This window comes from Bacillus rossius, chromosome 12 (assembly GCF_032445375.1).
Source record: "Bacillus rossius redtenbacheri isolate Brsri chromosome 12, Brsri_v3, whole genome shotgun sequence".
Classification (NCBI taxonomy): domain Eukaryota; kingdom Metazoa; phylum Arthropoda; class Insecta; order Phasmatodea; family Bacillidae; genus Bacillus; species Bacillus rossius.
In genome coordinates, this window is record NC_086339.1 from 44146650 (window position 1) to 44167441 (window position 20792).

Genomic DNA, 20792 nt, shown 5'->3' on the forward strand with positions numbered 1-20792 from the left:
TTCGAATATACTAAAAATGTGTTTTTTTAAACCAGAGATCCTTAATTAACAAATTTTAAAATACCATATAATAGTGTCTACTGACGGTACTAATACATTTGTAGTTATTCTCAAAAAATTAAATGAATATTAAACGCCAATGGCGTCATGAGTGAAACTATTTGTAGCAGCCAGTAACTTTTTAACTTTAGGGATTCCATTATTCAACACTGTATGCTTAAACACGAAAACAAATTTAGATAATTAAAATGTATGACAAAAACTGTTTAACCCAATAAAACGTCTTTATTTCCCAATCCAAACCTTTTTAGTAAGAAATATTCAAGTCGTTAAACCGAAAGAAACACACAAAGAAGAGCACCCAATCCAAACGCTGGCTATCAGAGACAATACACCAGGGGCGAGGGGGTTGTTGCAGTCTGTCTGAGCACGCTGTAGTGGGAGGGCAGCCTTCTTTTCACAGACGAGAGAGCCAAAACCCGAAGTTCCCCGAAGTTCATGTTTTTTTACGTATCTTTAATGTAGCTATCCTAACCAAATCAACCGTCCATAATGTTTTAAAGTATTTATAATGTAGCTAACCTAACCTAATTGACCATTAGTATCCTTTTATCAACACCGCCATATTTATTTACAATGAACAAAAAAAAAAACCGAAGATGCACGATCGGGAGTTTGGCTCTCTCGTGTGTGAAAAGAAGGCTGCCCGTAATGGGAGGGAGGGCATCAGGGATGTTGCACGCTCGGCGTGTCCGTGTGTGCTACCTCCCCCCCCCCCCCCTACCTCCTCGACCCGGCACGCGCATGAGTCACACGAGAGTTAATCAGCCGTGTCCGCTGATTGAAGCCGCGGCATGCCCGAGCCGTGTCGGAGCAGAGCTGTGCTGGGGAGCATCCGTCATGCCGCGATTGGTCCACCATTTGGAAAAAAAAAAGAGAGAGAGAACCAGTAGGAGAGAAACAAAATGAAGTGAAGCTAATGTCGACCGAGTTCCTTTTAGGTTGATCAACATCGCACAAGATATTCAACTGTTGTGCAAGCTTCTCTTTCATTTGCATAAACAAGGATTGGATAGGGGCTGAAAAACTATTTCAAAAGGTTTCTATTCTTTTTTTTTCCCCTCCGACTGAAATTACATCTATTTCAGAGACCACTTCACGCACTGTTATGTACGTCTATTCGTTTTCGTGGTTCATGTGTAGCTAGAAAAAGGTTTGCAAAATATTACGGGTAGCATTTTTGTTTGTCAGTTCTCGAGTTATAAGCATTAGTGATAATTTATTGTTCGTTATTTTACTATTACAAAGCACAGCATTCGGCGAATTGCCTGAAAACGGCAGTGATTGAATGTTTTTCCCTTCAAGTATAAGCATTTGAGGTAGACAACTGAATCCATTCTAAGAACTGCATAAAAGGAGTAGATCAATATATCATTAGAAAGAAGTTCAGATCCTGACTGAAAAGGCACATATTTTTATCATTATTTACAATCCCTACGACTTTTTCAGCAATGTTGCGATGGTAAATTTTCATCGTTGGGGAAAAAATTTCATAGCTATCGAAAGGCATAATATATTTTTATGGGATGCCCAACCCAGCAAATATAGACTTCAGTTTTTCAATGTCAGGATTACTAGTTCTATTATGCAGTTTATCAACCACAACCAATCGTGAGAGGTAATCTACTAATACTGGATAGGGAATCCCTATATATTAAACTTAATCAAATGAGACAACCTTGAATGGATAATTAGTCACTGGGCTTGATATAAGTGACTCCTTCATATTACAGTTACTGAATCTCTGACAGACATAAAAAAAGATAGACAATGTTTAAATCTGTGATGATATCCCTGGCCAATAAAAATGTTTTCATGCCATCAATGTTTTCATTACTTCATGCCTTTTTTACTAACTTTATAAGTATTTTTTTCTTGGCACCGAAGGTTCAGGCTCAGGGATCAGTGTGTGGAACATTGAGGCGAACACCAATTCTAAGTTTGACGTCACGGCGGTAATCTAAGTTGAATTTGACCTTGACATTTGACATAAAATTTTAAAAAATTTCCCAAATTTACAAAAAAATACTCAACATTGTCAAAATTGGCCAAACCTTGACCAAATTGAACAAAATTACCAGTTTTTAGTGGGAAAATTTTGCCAAAAAATATCTTAGAAAAATATAATTAGTTCCATTTTCGAGGGAAACATTTAGTTTTTAGGGAAAATTTCAAGTTATATTCCTAAAAAAATTGCCAAAAGCTTAAAAATTCCTAAAATCAGCTGAGGCTCCTAAAAGCAATCCGCCCTAAGCCACTGAGGTCATGATCTTGACATTTGATCTCGTCCGCCGTTTTGGATCCAGCCATCGTGAATTACAGAACCCTCCTCCATCACATTTTCATCTGCTGGAGGTCGCCATCATTGATGATCTCAAAGGCGCCATCTTGGATTATGTAATTTCCACCATATTGGTTTCTGCTGTTTGTTTCTAGAGTGCACCAGCATCGCTCCGTCTCATGCATATAAGGTCGATGTTTCATTAAATAATTTGTATACAAAATTCATTGGTAGCGAGGTAATTCGAACCATACAGCTGGGACCTCTGGATTGGAAAACATATGCTTTTCTCTACGCGACCATAGAGACATTTACCAATCTGAGAATTAAATAATTAATTTATATAAATAACGCATATTTGAAAAAAGTATTGTTTTTTATTTGAAGTAATAATAGCTATAACTGTCAGAGACTGGTCCATTTTTATTTTCAGTACTTCTTCTAGGAGCACTAATGAACACACCATGCGCGAGAGGGCACTGATGCCATATTGTTTACAATACTCGATACTAGGAGCGCTAGTGTCGCGTAGTGCACACATAATCTGTTAGAGTGCGCTGCCACCATATTAGTTTAGTTTTTACCCGATAGTGTACAGTAGTATTTATTACCGTGGCATCCGCCAACTTGTTGGCCATCTTGGCCGCCATTGTTAAATTCTGTAATTATTAAGCTGGAAATCCAAGAACATTTTCAAAAATTATCACAAACATCTGCAATTTATATATTGATTAACACGATCGATTCCTGGCCATGGTTCAATCCCTGCACAATGCAAAATGTTAATTGTAAGTTTAAAAAAATATTTAACAAAATATGGTTCCAGTAAGCAATGCTGAAATATTGACATATATCTTTAAAATTCGTAATTATTAACCTGGAAATTAGGAAACATTCTAAACATTATAAAGTCGTTTATTTAAATAATGATTAAATAAATTTGTATACAATGATTGATTTTTGTCAGTTCTCAGAGTAATTAAAGCTTTAAAAAAATAATTTAATTCAATTTCCCATTAAGGGTGCTGTCAGGACGCTGAAAGAAAGACACTGCAGACATTTACCTCTATGACACTCATTTAAAGAGTAGGCCTACTTGAGATTTTTAATTTTTGTTTGCACAGGAAATTAATAAAAAGTACATTCGACGTTAGTCTGTTGGATTTAAGTTGCCCTGTGCCCGCATTTACACTTTCCTGACCCCACCAACATCACGAAAATGGCATTTTTCAACCTACTTTTTTGTGGAGTAAAAATCGTTAGTTTTTAAGTAACTCACCTATCGGACATGCCCTGGTACTTCTTGCATTGATTCCTACATTTTAACAGGCATGCCACCGCGGAAAATTCTTAATGGCAATACTAGAGGTAAAGTCTGCATCGGCGAAACTGCTCGCCGCCTCGTGGCGCCCTCTGTGACGACCTGCCGGATGCTTCCCCTCCCTCCGCGCTGAAAGAGTGGGGCCGAGGCCTTGCCAATTTACGGCATACAAATAATGTTCGCAGGCTTTCACGGACATTGTCTGAAGCAGCTTGGCTTCTGGGTTGTAGCCGTGTCCTTGGCGAATAATTCACCGACGTAACGGTCGACATTGCAGTCGCCATCATCACGGAGCAGTTACCTACTGTAGGTAGCCTAACTGCTCCCTGATGATGGCGACAGCAATGTCGACCGAAACGTCGGTGAATTATTCGCCAAGGACACGGCAACCGACATTTCGGTCGACATTGCAGTCGCCATCATCAGGGAGCAGTTACCCACTAGGTAACTGCTCCCTGATGGCGACTGCAATGTCGACCGTTACGTCGGTGAATTATTCGCCAAGGACACGGCTACAACCCAGAAGCCAAGCTACTTACGGCATATCAGTTACGTCTCTTCTCACGAATGCTCGCACGAAGCTAAAACTGTGGGAGAGCATGAATACACACTGCGTATCAATCAGTTCTCACCTGTGTCCGAGAAGCGAGTGATTGTATGTATATACGTACATTAAATGTAATTTACTTTATCTTCAACAGTTCTATATTTAAAAACAATTTTGTTTTGTGGGTTTATCTCTTTGCATTACTTTTTCCTTCTATTTTGTTTAATTCGTGGATTCTTAGGTATATTTATAACAGTGTCTACCAATTGTAGACTTTACAACGCCTGGCACTAATGCAACACGCATAACACCTACAGATCCCACGAATCAGTGGTAATCATTATCAAGTAAGGCATGCGCCAATGAAGGTATTTTGGAGGGGGGTAAAAAATCATACATTTAATCCATGTTTGAAATGTTAAAATAAAACTGTGTAATGCTAAAAATCTGTATAATTCATGGTTTATAACAAGAAAATGATTTAAAAATTGATATTTACATTATAATTCCACTGTGTTGTATAGGACATGTGTTGTGTGACGTTTGGACGAGCCTGTACGAGCAGCGGTATTGTGAACGTGACGAGTAGCTGTTGTGGTGGGGACTTGGAGGGGGGAAGGGGGGAAGGCAGATGCGGGCTCGTGGGATTGCAGATGGCCGCCGTGCAAGACCAGGACGAGGCTTCTAGGCGGGTCCTCCAATGAATAACAATGACAAAAAGCCATGCGATCCATCAATGCTTCGGTTATTAGGGGTGGGCTGGACAGGGGAAGAGACAGGATTGCGAGAGGAGGGTTCCAATGTCGTAAAAGACTCCCGACTCCAATAGACGCGACCCCCTATTTTATTGCCCAGAACGCACCACTAGCCCATCGGCTTAAATAGCCTGTGTGAATTATCAGTGGGATCCTAACAGTGTCTGACGCGGGGGAACGCGCACAATGTTTGTTGCCGCCCATATGGCTGACAGTGTTTCCCCTTCTTTTCCTTTGCGGCCTTGAAGCGGCTTGTCTGCAGGGTGAAAACCAACCCCCTTCCCCTTCTCCTCAAAACCACCCTCCATTGCAGAGATTATAAAAGTTTTAAACCGCGGCTAAGCGCACGCAATGGCCACTTAGCGAGCGGTCGGTTACAGCTAATCGCTCGAGCAGGCTTGTCGTAGTGCTCCGCGGACCATGAAAGCGGTCCAAGTAACAGAGAAATGACTGTCGATGCGATACTGGATTTCAAAAAAAAAGAAAATACATTTAATTTACACCCCTTACGCTGTTAAAAATTTTCACCTTAAGTTTACGTAGAACGCTGCTTACGATTATCCAGGGATCTTTGTCAATGTTCGGTTATCTTCGTGAATTTATGGGCACTACATTAATCGTATATCCATGAAAATAAACTTGGTATACTAGCAAAACATTCTAAAACCTGTTAACTCCTGCAAAAACACACATTTCTTCTGCTTGTGTATTTACCCTAAAAACAGAAATCGGGAGTTAAAATGATGTAGTAGTGTCTACGAAGAGCCATCTGAAATATGAAGAACTATTCATTTATATTAGGTGTATTTTTATTTGAAAAGTCCGAAATTTTACAGTAATTTCAAAGAGTGTAGAAAAAATAAATTTCAGTCTGTAAACAGTTTGAATATAAAACTGGTTGAAATGTTTAACAGTAGAGACGTTAAAGTTTGGTGATTCAGTGACATGCAGACTAGACTGGACGACGCTACTTTTCTACGTCTTCCTTGTTTATTGGCCACTACAACGAGAAGACTCGTTCTTATCTTAAATTTGAATTTCAGTCGCTGTTGGCTGGTTTTTTTTATTATTATATCACCAGAAGGCGTTTGAAAACAACTGTATCTAACGCAATTGAAGACATGGCAACAACATGCCAACATTGGGAGCCTAATTTTCCGTTAAACTATTCCACGGAATGTCTGGGTCCGTAGCAATAGATTGTCCATAGAGGCCTACATACTTAAAAGCATATTTATTTGTACGTTAATTATATCTATATATACATAAAAACACAAGAACAAGATGTTCACCTGTTGGCTTGATTATTAATACGTATAGGTTGAAGGCCGTTTCGTGAAAGTCTAAATCTGCTTGTAAGTGCCCAGGTAAGGAATGGAAAAGAAAAGAAATTTTGTTTTATGTCCCCTTTTTAAAATGTGTTGTGACGTAATTTCATGAAATGCATTCTTGAGTACTACGATATCAGCTCTCCTTGGCTTCCAAAACAACTCTCTGCTTATTCGGAACCACAACAGTTGGCAGATGATTGTACAGTCTCGTCTGAGCCCTAACAGTACTCTCTGCGCAACCGTGCGTGGAACACGAAGTAGCTAGTATAAATATTTCTTCCCTGTTTTCACTTCTTGGTAGTAAACATATTGGTTTGGCACTTGTTTTAGTAAGCCACCAATCCGAACACTTCTATGGCCGCTTGTATCGTCTTACACTGCTACTCCAAAAGTACTGCACGAGTTCAATACTAACAATATATAGTGTAACGCCCCTCGTGCCCTAAAATTATATTATTTTAATTTAATAAAAAGGCCTTGGAAACTGCTGGGCAAAATATTAAGAAAATTAAAGAAATTTACCAGAGGGGGCACGAGGCGGTGAACAAGACAAATTTCACACTCCCTGCACACAAGCAACTTGTGAGTTTGTGGATCGTTATATAGAAGAAGGTATATGATAAATAAATACACTATATAAATAATTTGGTCTATAGGTTTCCCTGGTTTATTATGAAGAGGTTTTGTTTTCGCATTATTTCGACATGACAATAAAGATCTTAGTAAGTAACAAAGTTAAGGGGGTGCCCCGAAATTATTTAAAACAATACATATCACACCTTAACAAACAAATGATTACATCAACAAAAATTTGAAGTATTACAACAAAATTTGATTCGCCCAATGATTACATGGATTATTACTTTCCTTGATTCTACATGTTCTTGAGGATTAAGTTCTTAAGGCACTGCTCGCTGGTATATTTTTAATGAATTTAGTTCATTCTATGCAAGTGGAATATATAGCTCATATCACCCGGGTCTTCCCAGGATGATGTCGGACCGAGAGGAAAACTCTTCTTAAGGGGAAAATCAGCTGCAGGTCCCGAAGATCATGCGGGGAGCAATTTGTCTCCCCAGAAACTTGGACCCTGTCAAACAGGGTGTGGAATCAGGGCTCGCGAGGTGTCTCGCGCCGACATCAGGATGGCGCGCACCGAGATACCGCGGATGACACGGAAGAAACAAAATTTTAGGAAAATTAAAAAAATAATTTTTTTTTAACTAAACATGACTTTTTCTAAATACTACATCTGACTGGCTACTGTACCACTGGGATCACATCCCTAAAGCAAGCTGACTACATTCTTGTGCACACGATTTCGCCATTGCCGCGAAAAGCCTCTTTGCACAGAGGACGCCGAGAATACGTGGTAAGTAGCCGAGGTCAGAGAACTAAATGCCGGCGATGGCGGTCAAAGCTTCTAATTAAATCGGGCGGTCGGCCCTAGGAAAAAAAAGGGGGAAGGTTCGGCTCAGGGCCGAAAACATGCGAAGGAGTCCGAGGCGGTCGTGACAAAATCACGACATGCGCGCTCTCTACCGGCCAGAACAGAAGGCAACAAACAATCGACTTCTACAGGCCGCGAGAAGAAAGCATAGTGCCTTATGGCGCCGCGGCGCTGCTTTCTAGTGGCGTAAAGGAGAACTAACTGAGGCGGTGAGCTGACTTGCCACCAGGTGTCACGAGGGTGTGCTCTACACGCTGGCGACCAGGCCCGCGGGTACATTTTCTGCCGCTAGATGTCGTGGACGTCTCTGTAGGACCAGGGAGAATGTCCTGTCATGCAGGGAATTAACATTACAAACCCGGGACGTGACTGCAGGCGAGAGAAATTTCAACCGGCCTGCCAACGTCCACATTAGACTAGCAAAATATCAGATAGGCCCCTGAGAAGGTGCTTCAGTCCACTGGCACAAAGTTTAAACATGTGGCATACACCGGCCTAACAAAGAGTTAATCCCCCCTTTAGCAACCAGATAAAAAGAAAAATAAAATTTCCAAAATTAATTTAAAATTATAATAAAAATTTAAAAAAGGTGTCGAAATGCCTAATTTCCGGACCAAAAGTAATTATTAAATTTAAAAAAAAACTATTATTAAATCCATAATTTACCATTTCTGGCAGTGTTTTATTGAAATAAAGGCTCAAATGTACAGAGTATAAACTTAAATAAAATATGTATATGATAAATACTTGCAATTAATTATTAAAATCGTAACTATTTTATAAAATAAATATGACAATAAACAAAAAAAAATATGAAGCACAACTGTCCCTTCCACTTTACCGTTTTAACTTCCACAGGCGACACTTATCCTTAAAGCTCAAGCAATCATCTTTCTCCATGGGTTGACTTCTTTATGAGAAAAAACAAGTTGCTGGAATCACAGAAGTACAACTCGTAGGAATTTTTTTGTTGCATCGTATCCTACGTGTTGTACTAGTGTGATTCCAGCAACTTGTTATTTCTCACAAAGAAGTTTGATGTTGGTCTTGTGACTATAACGGCAAACAATAATTAAAGGCTATTACTCTACCGCCTTAAAGAAGAAAGCATAGCCAACACAACTAACAATTCCCAACATTATCTAAAAGTTCTCGGCGTTTATCCGTCGGTTCCCGGTTCTGTAAAAGCCGTGCTTTTTAGCCGGATTTCTTGGTTTTCATAGTTTGTAAACGCCATGATATAAACACCATGATATGCCTCAATCCTCACTCGAACGAATGGGGTCTGTTTGTGGAATTTTTTAGATAGTAGCTTTGTTGATTAAATCTGGATTTTCTTGCTCAAGAAGGGAATTTTTCGCCCAAATGGTGATATTTTTTCCACAAAAAACTGAATTTTTCCTAAAAACGGTAGCTGTTTTGAGTTGTTTTAGTTGCAGTTTATAGATATACTTGGCTGTTTAGACAATTTCCACCCTTCTTTGCTAATTTGCATGCTTCAGACTACTGCGCCTGTACTTGACACACAATCTTTTATCCAGTAAATTTAGAGTTTAAAAGAAGCATTTATTTTAAAACCGACGAATGAATATGAATGAATATGAATGAATATGAATGAAAGGCTGGAAAATTTTTTTTTTTTAGCAATAACCAAATACATGTGAATAAACTGCTTTTAAAGACACATACATTAAGCTCTCTCTTAAAAGTTAGTGCACATATGAATCATGTTAATGTAAAACTTACTTCTTTGCGAAAAATGGGTGATGCTATTCCGTTTGTGGTATGTACCTATGCTCTCTACTTTAAATATTGCCCAATTTTAAGGCTATTAAAACACTTCAGTGACAAAAATACCTTTATTTTAAACTGTGTACATTTGTTATTTTAAATAATACAGTACTAGTTTCAAACACATTTACATAATAAATTAATTTTTGCAAGGCTTTTTTATTTGTTTCACCCTTAAGGTATAATTTAATTTAAAGATTCTTTAGAAAAATTTTGTTATGTTTATAATGAAATCTGCCTAATACATTTACAGAATTATATCCAGCATCCACTACATTGTCCGAGCAATAATCTCAGTTACTCTATGGTTCTCCACTGACCACTCTCCTGCACTTTCCTCAAGGCAGTTTTGGGAATGTGATCCAGTACATATCCTTCATACTTAATATCTAGTCCACACTCAACCAGGCATATGCTCAAATAATTACATAATGAAATAGTGAGTAGGAAAATGGGGTAGAGATATTTTGCAAACAGAGGGCCTCTTGCACAGGTATATTAAGTTTTTACAATAAAAAGATTACACATAATAGAAAAAATCTATATTAGCAAACAGAAAACAGTAAAAAAAAAAAATACCTACTCTGCTGCCACGAGCAAAAATCTCATTAAACGAAGCACAAATACAAACTAACATAAAGCAACCCAGCTTAAAATATCACATTAAGTAGATTACATTGCCTTGGACTAAAATATCTACTACAAAAATGTCATTAGAAAACAGATGCTAAGAATTTTTCTAGCTACCTACTGAACAAACAAGTAGTGTTACATAAATATTAACTTGTAAATGTACAAAGAATATTTGAGGATGACATAATTATAACTTGTTCCCTAAAAAAATTCATTTATAATACAAATACTACAATTAAGTACAATAAATAAAAACAGTTACATTGAAACTGACAAAAAAAAGATACATATTCTAACTGATTCTGATTGTTTAGAAAATATAAATATAAAGCAAAATATCACTCACCACTTCCCTGGAAACATAATACCTACAAACTAAAAATTTGGCACGGTTGTTCCATATGCGTTCTGAGAATCCCCTACAATAATTTTACAAAAATCAACTTCCAAGGGTGTTTGTTAACAGGTATGGAATAGGAAATTTTCAAATAGGAATGGGGTTTAAATATTTATCTGTGTATATATAACTCTCTGTGTGTAGTGTGTGTGTGTCATTATGTATGTGTTGTTTTTAATTTGTTGTGTGGTGGTTTGATTTCTGTGATGGTGTGGTATGTGTGTGGTGGTGTATAGTGGAGATGTGTGTGTGTGGTGAGGTGTGTGTGGTGGTGTATAGTGGAGATGTGTGTGTGTGTGGTGAGGTGTGTGAGGTGGTGAGGTGTGTGTATGTCAATATAGAAGTGCAAGAGCAATGGATCCAATATGCCAAGTACAACGCACGCACACGTCCTTAGGCTATAAATGTTCGGCCACGACTATGATGCTAGGCCGTGATTTTTTATTCCGGTATTTTACGTTTGTATAGTTGTTTTTTTTTTAATTTATGAAATACCAGGTACCTCAAAAAAATATTGCTCCTGTTTATAAAGCCTTCTCGTTTGCTATGATGCAAGGTTTTCATTAAATTTAACATATATATTTCAGTATTTTGGTTTCATTAACTGATGTTACTTTAGTAATTTAATTAATTTTCAGTTTACATCTATAATATATTCAAGTAGATTGTTTGCATTTGCAAGATCGACACGCAATCTAAAATAGGGTTACAGTTAACATGTTTTTTTTAAGGCGGGGCTGTCTAGTGAAATGCGAGGAGTGCCGCTGTAATATGCAGAAGGCAAGAGAGAGCACTATGCCTTCAGTTTTGAGTGGTAGCATGATTTATTTATCAGCCGTTTTTAAGATAGTTTTTCGTCTGAGTTAACTTGCTCCGCGGCAATACTGCGTTGAAAAACACTTCAAGTAGAAGTAATAGGCTTTGGGAGAGAAAAGACTGCACAAAACAAATAATACTGACCTGTACTACGATCTGCAGAAAAAGAACTAGGACTTTTAAGTGTTGGTGGGCTTGCATTATTAAAGTATTAAACTGTTGATACTACTTTTGTAGTTTCACAAGACTTTGTAATATAAATATGTATCTTAGATTTGTATTTTAAATTATGGCTTCAATCTTGTATTGCACACACAGAGTATTTCTGTATTTAAGGTAAAATATATTCAAGATTTAATATAGTTTTAGTATATTAAATTTTAATCAATGAACTATTTGCATTTCTGCTCAACTAAGCTTTAGCATAAGCCCGGGAATTTTGTTTGGACTGGTTAAGTGGATGATATGTGTAAAACCTGTACACTAATTAATGTGAGGATTTGGTATAAGGTTATCCAAACGGTGTTTAATGTTATTTGGGGAAAATTTAAATAAATGTCTATTAAGTTATTATTTTTTTATCCACAACACAATTGCTAATATCATTATCTTTTGTTTTTGAAGAGACAGCCCTCACAAGAACATCGACTGCAGGGGTTAGGTGAGTTTTGGTTAGAGTTGTTGGGTTCAAAAACTTCATGTTTTTCTTGCACTTAATACCCGGTCAGGGGCAAGGTTTTTGGTGTTTGCCATGCACACATGAGGGAAGCCAACATCACAGCTATAAGCATGTTGCTAAGGCACTGTATATTTTGTTGATAAAAGAGAGAACAAGAAACGTTGCACAAGATGACGGCGCCGAATTTATGACTTTTTTCAGGATTAGAGGTTTTATGGAAAATTCTGTATGTAATCTTATGATGGAAAATACGGCACATGTCCTTCTGTAGAAGATACGGTCATTTTATTACGTTGCATTAGCCAATAAGGAAAGACATAATTTTTCGTGTTTGATTTTTTCAGGAAAAGCCTCACTGTGTGGGTTGAGAAATTTGAATACTGTAGTGTTTATGTACTGTCTTGTGCTGTGGTTGGTTGTTGAGGTCACAGGACTGCTTGTTCCCTGCATGGTGGCGTGCCGTCCAACAGTGCTTTCTCGGCACTATTTTTATATTGATTTTTGACCGTATTTAGAGGGCCAGGTTTAATATTTTTCCTCCTACTGTACCCTCTCAACTTAAACTTTATCCTGTGGGGTTAAGACTGTGACTCAGCACTTTGGCCTGATACGCTACGGTTCCACACAGATTTAGCTGTCCGATTCTCCTCGCTTCTTTGCACGAACCGGCGTGTAATTTCTACTGACAACCATGTATTCTGCTAACTGTCCGTATCGGGGCTACAGCCAACCTCAGCGTGCCTTGTCATGGACGACCGTTGAGTATGCAATTTTGGTCAGGTGCGCAGCTCCTGTTTTAGTGCTCCTGGAGCACGCCTGGAATTGGGTGTGTGCGTTGCACAGCGCAAGCACACCCTGCATCCTCTCAGTTTTTCGCTGTCTTTCTGAGAACTCGTACCGGGAGCAATGAAACCCCCCTCCTACAGATCTCCAATCTCTAGCCACCTTCTTACCGGGTGATATCGCACACCCAGGCTTCTCCAGGCGTAGGCTGCCCACATGCACGATCTATAGGTCCACTTTAGAACTAAGTTCTGCTTAACTCCTTCTCTTCCCGCTAGGTATCAGCTTCTCCCAAAGCCCCATCCTACAGGCTCCACACTCTACTGCTGCATCCCTGTGCGCTACCTATCGGCACCCGCGCAAATTACCGGCCGGACCATGTCAAAGTATCGTTTTGTTTGTGCCCCTGACACCGGGGCCACTGACCACTCGCGAAGCAGTTACTCCTCTCTAGTTCTCGTAGCTCCGCCCACTTTTGTTTTCTCTACATTCCTTTCTGATGCCGTCAAGGCTCCTTGACTAGATGACTCTTCCGACCTTCGCCAGGAGTCGTCGGGGAGAACTCCATCTGGATTTGCATGTGGAACCGCCACCAGCTCTTCTGCGTTCTACTGTGTCTCTCGCGACAGAGAAGTTCTGTCTGCTGCGGAAATGTAGTCACGGAATTAAAGGATCAGTCCCTCTGCTCTTCTATTCCACTCGTGGTGTGTTAGTTCTTCGGTCTACTGCTTCTGCGTCTCCACCCACATTCTGGTGAGTAGTACCTACAACTCCGCACCTTTTGACCCATTTTTCAAGCCCTTCGCGGCCCCTAACTTCTACCTTTTAACCCCAACCTTTTCTTATCACTGTGTGAACTTTTTTTTAGCTGTACGGTTCCAGTGACGGACAGCAACCACGAAACCCGCACTGAGCACTATTTTTCGGGCTCCATTTCTCAGGGAGCGTCTCCATCCGCCCTCTCTCCCATCGCGTCTCTTCCCTCTACACTTAGCGCTCGCGGGCAGATAAGTTCACAAACAAAATTGTAACAAGTATATATAAAATTGTAAGCTCTACAAATCTATTAACAGTATGTGTAAACTTACTAAAAAAATTACATTTGAGAGAATACAAAGAAAAGAAAAAATAAACTTTAATTTTAATTCTAATTTGGAATATAATTAATAATTATAGATAATCAAAATGTCATCATTAAGCTTAAATTAAATTAATTGTTAAATTTAATGATAAATACCTTAAGTATAGCTACTAGGTAGATGTTTGGCTGCCCAAAGTATAGCTATTTATAATTTCACATTGGTTTAACTATTGTACTACAAAGACCATGTAAGTTTAAAGTTATAATTTCGCAATAACCAAAAGAAAAAATAACTACTTGCATCTCAAAAAAGAATAAGAAATTTTAAATTTAAATTAAAGCAATGACTGATCAGTAACCAGATTCCTGTGATGCTATTTTTAAGATTCCTAAAAAGATCCACATATACACCCAACGTGTTTTTTGAGTGTAAAAAAAAATAAATTTGAATGTTCGTCTCCGAAGTTCCGCCTGTGCTTTTTTTTTTTTGTTTAATTTTCTTAACCGACAATTAACCAGTACATTTTCAGGCCGTTGTTGTATCATGTGAGTTTTGAGAAAGGAATAAGAAGGTATGAAGTGGCGGGCGGTCACATAGCCTCTTTGTGTTTAGCCATTGCTCGAGTACTGTACCGAAAGGACGTGCGGGAATGACGGCTCCCCAAAAAAAACCGTTGAGGAGAACCTAGGACAGATAACTTCACGTCTGGGTGCCGAGGACAAGCTGCTGTTAAGTTTTAATGTAGATTTCTTTTAAAATTTTGGGTGGTTGAGCTAGAAATTAGGTCCCAAGCATGTGGAGCAGCCCGGGTGGTCCGTTGGTCCACAGGGACATAGTATCCCGGGTTTCATCGTACCTAGATTAAGTCGTAAGGGACATTATTTAGTGAAGTCTCAGGACTGTGAGTAGTGATCAGCAAAAGTGATTAATATTTTCATGCCGAGATATCTTGTAAAAAAAACATGTTTTTTTCGTGAGTGGAATAAAAGCCAAAAAAAAATATTCAAATTCTTTTATTTGAGAATCACCCTTCAGAATTTCTAATCATTTAAGGTAATAGACATAGCTTTACTCCAGACTACCTACAATTCCCGATGCATTTTTTATGGGTTTATTAGTGCGAAATTCAGGCCATAGCTAGCAGGTGTGGTCTGAGTGGGACACAGTGTTAGGCATGATATTTGAAAGTAATATTTTTGATTGGATGTTAATATTGGAGAACATTTTGTGTTACATAGTTTAATTCTTAATCCGCGAGTCATTGTTTTCAATATGGCGATAAAAGTTGTCTCTTTGCATGCGTTTTCTAGTAACCACAGTATAATTGGTAGCTACCCGGTAACCCTACAGAAGATAACACTCTTTTTAACTTGCTGTGTCTATTTAACTTTGTTGGCGGGTTTGAAACATTCTCTGATTAAGATACAATCACTGTACGCTTCAATATAGATATGGAGGCATGTTACGATTGCCTAGTTTCTGAGCATCACACAGTTGAAGTACAGCCAATCACACTTTAGCTAAAATTAACCTCCATATTTGTATAGCTATCAGCTAAATTTAACTTGTATTTTTGAATAGCTATAAGTTACCCTCGGCTGTATTGCAACATCGACTCACTCCCCACACAGTATGGAGGGACTGGCAGCAGATAAGAGGGAGAACGCCACACTTTACTCACCTGAAGCCAGCTGAAATGACACATGTAGACAAAGCCATATACACACTGCCCCACAAACTAAACATGAGAACATGGTTTAAGATAAAGAGCCTGAATTGGCATATCACACTTATGAGCTGCATTATGCATTAATTAAAAGGGACTTTGTTATACTGCATGGTTTACATTAATAGCATACTGATGCTATTGTGTATGATATTTGATGTGTATAGTTACATTATATTTTTAATTAAATGATTGACTACACAAGACACATTTAAAGGGCCGCTTACCAGAATAAGTTCTTTCGTGTCTAACAAGACCAATTCTATATCTAAATGACTAATTGCATACTAAAACCTGAGTGATGCTACTGGTAATGCAATCTGTTTTGTTAAACAAACACTTTTTTTCGAATTAATGACTTATTACATAGCTAACACTTGAAGGGATGCAACCCTGAATGCAATCTGTGTTTAATCAAATATCCTTTACAACAAAATATTTTAGCATATATTTCAAACTTAAAGACACGTTACACTAAAAAAATAAAATTAAAAAAAACTTCTGCTGTTGAGAAAGGAGAACTAGGTGAATATTTTTTTTTAATGTAATGCAGCACACATATCATTTAAAAGGACGCTCTCCCGTATGCATCCTGATATGCCTATCAAGATAACATTTTTTATTAAATGATTTACTACACAGTTCACACTGGAAAGGATGCTCCCCAGAATGTAATATGTTGTATTTAATCAAATCTCCTTTGAAACAAAATTACTTTTCACATAGTTCACACTTAAATGGAACACCTCCAGAATATAATCTGTTGTGCACAATAAGATCTCTTTTTCGAAAAAATTACTTACCACATAGTTCACAGTTGAAACGATGCTCCCCAGAATGTAATCTGTTGTGTTCAACCAAACGTACTTCACACATTTCATTTAAAAGGACGCTCCCTCGTATGCATCCTGATATGCCTAACAAGATAATATTTATTATAAAATGATTTACTACACAGTTCACACCTGAAACGACGCTCCTCAGAATGTGATCTGATGTGTTTAACCAAATCTCCTTTGCGACAAAATGACTTACCACATAGTTCACACTCGAAAGGACGCTCCCCAGAATGAAATCTGTTGTGTTCAACCAAATGTCCTTTGCGACGAAATGACTTACCACATAGTTCACACTTGAAACGACGCTCCCCAGAATGTAATCTGTTGTGTTCAACCAAACGTACTTCACACATTTCATTTAAAAGGACGCTCCCTCGTATGCATCCTGATATGCCTAACAAGATAATATTTATTATAAAATGATTTACTACACAGTTCACACCTGAAACGACGCTCCTCAGAATGTGATCTGATGTGTTTAACCAAATCTCCTTTGCGACAAAATGACTTACCACATAGTTCACACTCGAAAGGACGCTCCCCAGAATGAAATCTGTTGTGTTCAACCAAATGTCCTTTGCGACGAAATGACTTACCACATAGTTCACACTTGAAACGACGCTCCCCAGAATGTAATATGTTGTGTTCAACCAAATTTCCTTTGCGAAAAAATGACTTACCACATAGTTCACACTTGAAAGGACGCTCACCAGAATGTGATCTGTTGTGTTCAATCAAATAAACTTCACGAGAAAATGATTTATCACATAGTTTACACTTAAAGACATGCTCTTCTGTATGTGATATGTTGTGGCGATTTAGAGTTGCTTTTTTACTGAATGAACTGCAGCACACATTGCACTTAAAAGGACGCTCCCCTGTATGCATTCTCATATGCGGAACAAGATATCGTTTTTCTTTAAATGATTTACTACACAGTTCACACTTAAATGGACGTTGCCCTAAATGCACTCTGTTGTGTACAGTAAGATCTACTTTTCGTAAAAACGACTTACTACACAGTTTGCACTTGAAGGGATGCTCCCCAGAATGTAATCTGTTGTGTTTAATCAAATCTCCTTTGTGACAAAATGCCTTTACACATAGTTCACACTTGAAAGGACGTTCTCCAGAATGTAATCTGTTGTGTTCAACCAAATTTCCTTTGCGACAAAATGACTTACCACATAGTTCACACTTGAAACGACGCTCCCCAGAATGTAATCTGTTGTGTTCAACCAAATGTCCTTTGCGACAAAATGACTTACCACATAGTTCACACTTGAAAGGACGCTCACCAGAATGTGATCTGTTGTGTTCAATCAAATGTACTTTACGAAAAAATGATTTATCACATAGTTTACACTTAAAGACATGCTCTTCTGTATGTGATCTGTTGTGGCGATTTAGAGTTGTTTTTTCACTGAATGAACTACCGCACACTTTGCAGTTAAAAGGACGCTCCTCTGTATGCCTTCTCATATGCGGAAAAAGATATCGTTTTTCTTTAAATGATTTACTACACAGTTCACATTTAAAGGGATGCTTCTCTGTATGTGAGCATTTGTTTTCTACTGGACAATTTTTTTTATTTAAATAATGGCAGCACTTCTTGCAGTTTAAGGTTCTGGCAATTTTATGTTTTAAGCTATGAATGACAGACTGATGTTCGTTATCACATGCCTGGGAAGTTTTCTGCATAAGTGATTCTTCACAAATATTACGCATGTGAGACAATGAGAGAGCTGTTGCTGGTTTCTGTCCCGTCATTACTGGATCATCACTTTCTTGTTTGCCTGGTGAATTAAATTGCTGCTGATGATTCAGGCACTTGCAATCTGTTGACACCTTGATGCAAATTTCAGAATTAAATTCAAAACTGCCCGTAGCAGTTGATGCCAGAGTATAATCTTCTCGTATATATTCAGGTTTCATAAATTCACTTGATTCACCAACGTTAGTTGCACAAGGTCCTGGCAAGAACAGTGTCTCCACAGCAGGAATTTTGACTACCTGTAAAAAGAGAAAGATTTTCCAAATAATTATACGTAATAAAGTAAGTTTACTGTAAACAAATATTAAGTGGAATGCACCAAAATTGGAATTGTTACATATTGGTGCAGACTACTTACTAAAATATACAAATACTTTACTTTAGAAAATTGACAATTTATTATTGCAATCTTACAGTGTAAAATATTTTCAAAAAAAAGTGTTTACACTTAAGAAATAATTTGGTATTTTAATAGCTGTATAGGTGTCTGTGTGCATGTGCGTGTTAGTGTGCACATGTGTGCATGTGTGTGCACAAGTGTGCACGTGCCTGTGCATGTGCTTGTGCATGTCTGTTTGTTCGATCATGTTTAATATTTTGGTGGTGTGGTGTGTGTGTTAATGTACTGTTGATATACCCCTCGTGCCCTAAAATTATATTATTTTAATTTAATAAAAAATGCCTAGGAAACCGCTGAGCAAAATTATAAAGAAAAATACAAGTATTACCAGAGGTGGCACGAGGTGGTGAACAAGACTATTTGATACTCCCTGCACACAAGCAACTTGGGAGCTAGAGGATCGTTTAAATAGATATAGGTAAATGATAAATAAATAACTCACTACATAATATGGTTGGTTTATAGGTTTCCTGTTTTATTTAAACATAATTAAATAAATCTGTTTTCCCTTTGTTTTGATTTCACAATAAAATGGTATTAATAAGTTACAAAAAGGAGGGCCGGCCCGATATTATTAACACACGTTATACTATACTTTTAACAAAAAAAAATGACATTTTATAGCAGGTTAGGTTCGTCCACTCATTACTGTAACAATTTCATATATTCTTATTTGTTAAGTTCTCTATGGCACTGCTCGCTGGTATTAAGATAAGTTCTTTCGTTGGTTGTAGGGAGAAGTTATATTTTAAATATCACCCGGGGCTTCAAAGTTGGATATCTGGCCGGGAAGAAGCTCTTCTTAAAGAGACTCGAAGCTCGAGGTCCTGGACAACATGATGGGTGCAATTTCGGCGCCAAAATGTTGGACCCTGTCTGAAACACAAGCCAAATTCCAACGAATTAGACCTGCTTCCAGACAGTCAAACACATTAGGCGCGAAGAGGCCAACAAACGGGAATTCGGGGAGGAAAAATAGGCCGAAGTACTCACCAAACAGGGTGTCGCTCCTGGACTGAGGAAATGTCTCGCGCCGACATCCGAAAGGCGCGGACCGAGAATTGCGGGGATGACGCGGCAGAAATCATAATTTAGGAAGATAACAAAATTAATAAACTTTAAACTAAAACATGACTTGTTTTCTAATTACTATGACTGACTGGCCACTACTCAATTTTGAAGCTGGGATCACAGGACTATATTCCTTATTCGAAAGAGTTCGTCATTGCCGCGAAAAAGCCTCTTAACAGAGGGGACGCCGAGATGACGCGGTAAGTAGCCGAAGTCAGAGTGCCGAGATGACGCGGTAAGTAGCCGAAGTCAGAGTGCCGCGATGGCGGACAAAACTCCTAATTAAAACGAGCGGTCGGCCCTAGGGAAAAAGAGGAGGAAGGTTCGGCTCTGGGCCGAAAACTTCCGGAGGTGACCGAGGTGGTCGTAACCACGACTTCAGTTGTTTGCGCCGAAGAGCGACTGCCGCGCTCTCTACCGGCGGGCACAGAAAGCTACATAGGATCGACTTTTACAGGACGCGAGGAGGAATCATAGGGCTTTATGGCGCAGCGGTGCTGCTATCTGGCGGCCTAAAGGGAAAGGAAAGAAGGAGGTTAGCAAAATCGCCACTAGGTGTCGCGGGCGTCAGCTCCACTCGCTGGTGACAAGAGCAGAAGTAACAGTTTCTGTCACTAGATGACGTGGGTGGTCCATATTTGCATGTATTTTTTATGTGGCAAATCGTCCTTGAAGTCGGCCGCTGCCTGGCGGGGTTCACGTCAGGGCAATGATCCTGGGCTAAATTCTCAGAAACAAGGTGGAAAGCTGTGGGGGTGGAGAAAAAACGCAACGAGGCTGGGAACGAGTCTCCTAACGTGACTTTCTAGGAGTGAACCTAAGATGTATGCGTGACGGTTTCTACGCTCGTCTCTGAGAAGTGGTAACAACTCGTCCAGAGCTGTTGTAGGCAAATTTAGTCATGCAGGGAAATAATGTTACAGGCCGGGAACGTGACTGTAAGCGGGAGAAATGTCAAACGGGCTGCCAACGACGTCTTAGACTTGCAAAAGATCAGATTGGTCCCTGAGAAAATGTGCTTCGGTCCACTGGCGCAAAGTTTACCTAAGTAGCGTA

General features: G+C 38.8%; 1 protein-coding gene across 8 annotated transcripts in view; it reads right to left on the reverse strand.

Moving 5' to 3' along the window:
• Positions 1–20792, reverse strand: part of LOC134537885 (zinc finger protein 883-like) — a 200509-nt gene that overhangs the window by 79826 nt on the left and 99891 nt on the right. Inside the window, exon 6 of one of the 8 annotated variants that reach the window (XM_063378794.1) lies at positions 9415–18504. The exons of the other annotated variants lie outside the window; for them this stretch is intronic. Within the exon in view, the coding sequence (XP_063234864.1) occupies positions 16846–18504 (1659 nt within the window). The 3' untranslated portion in view covers positions 9415–16845. Of the gene's footprint in view, positions 1–9414; positions 18505–20792 lie in introns of those variants that run through there. 8 annotated transcript variants of the gene reach the window in all.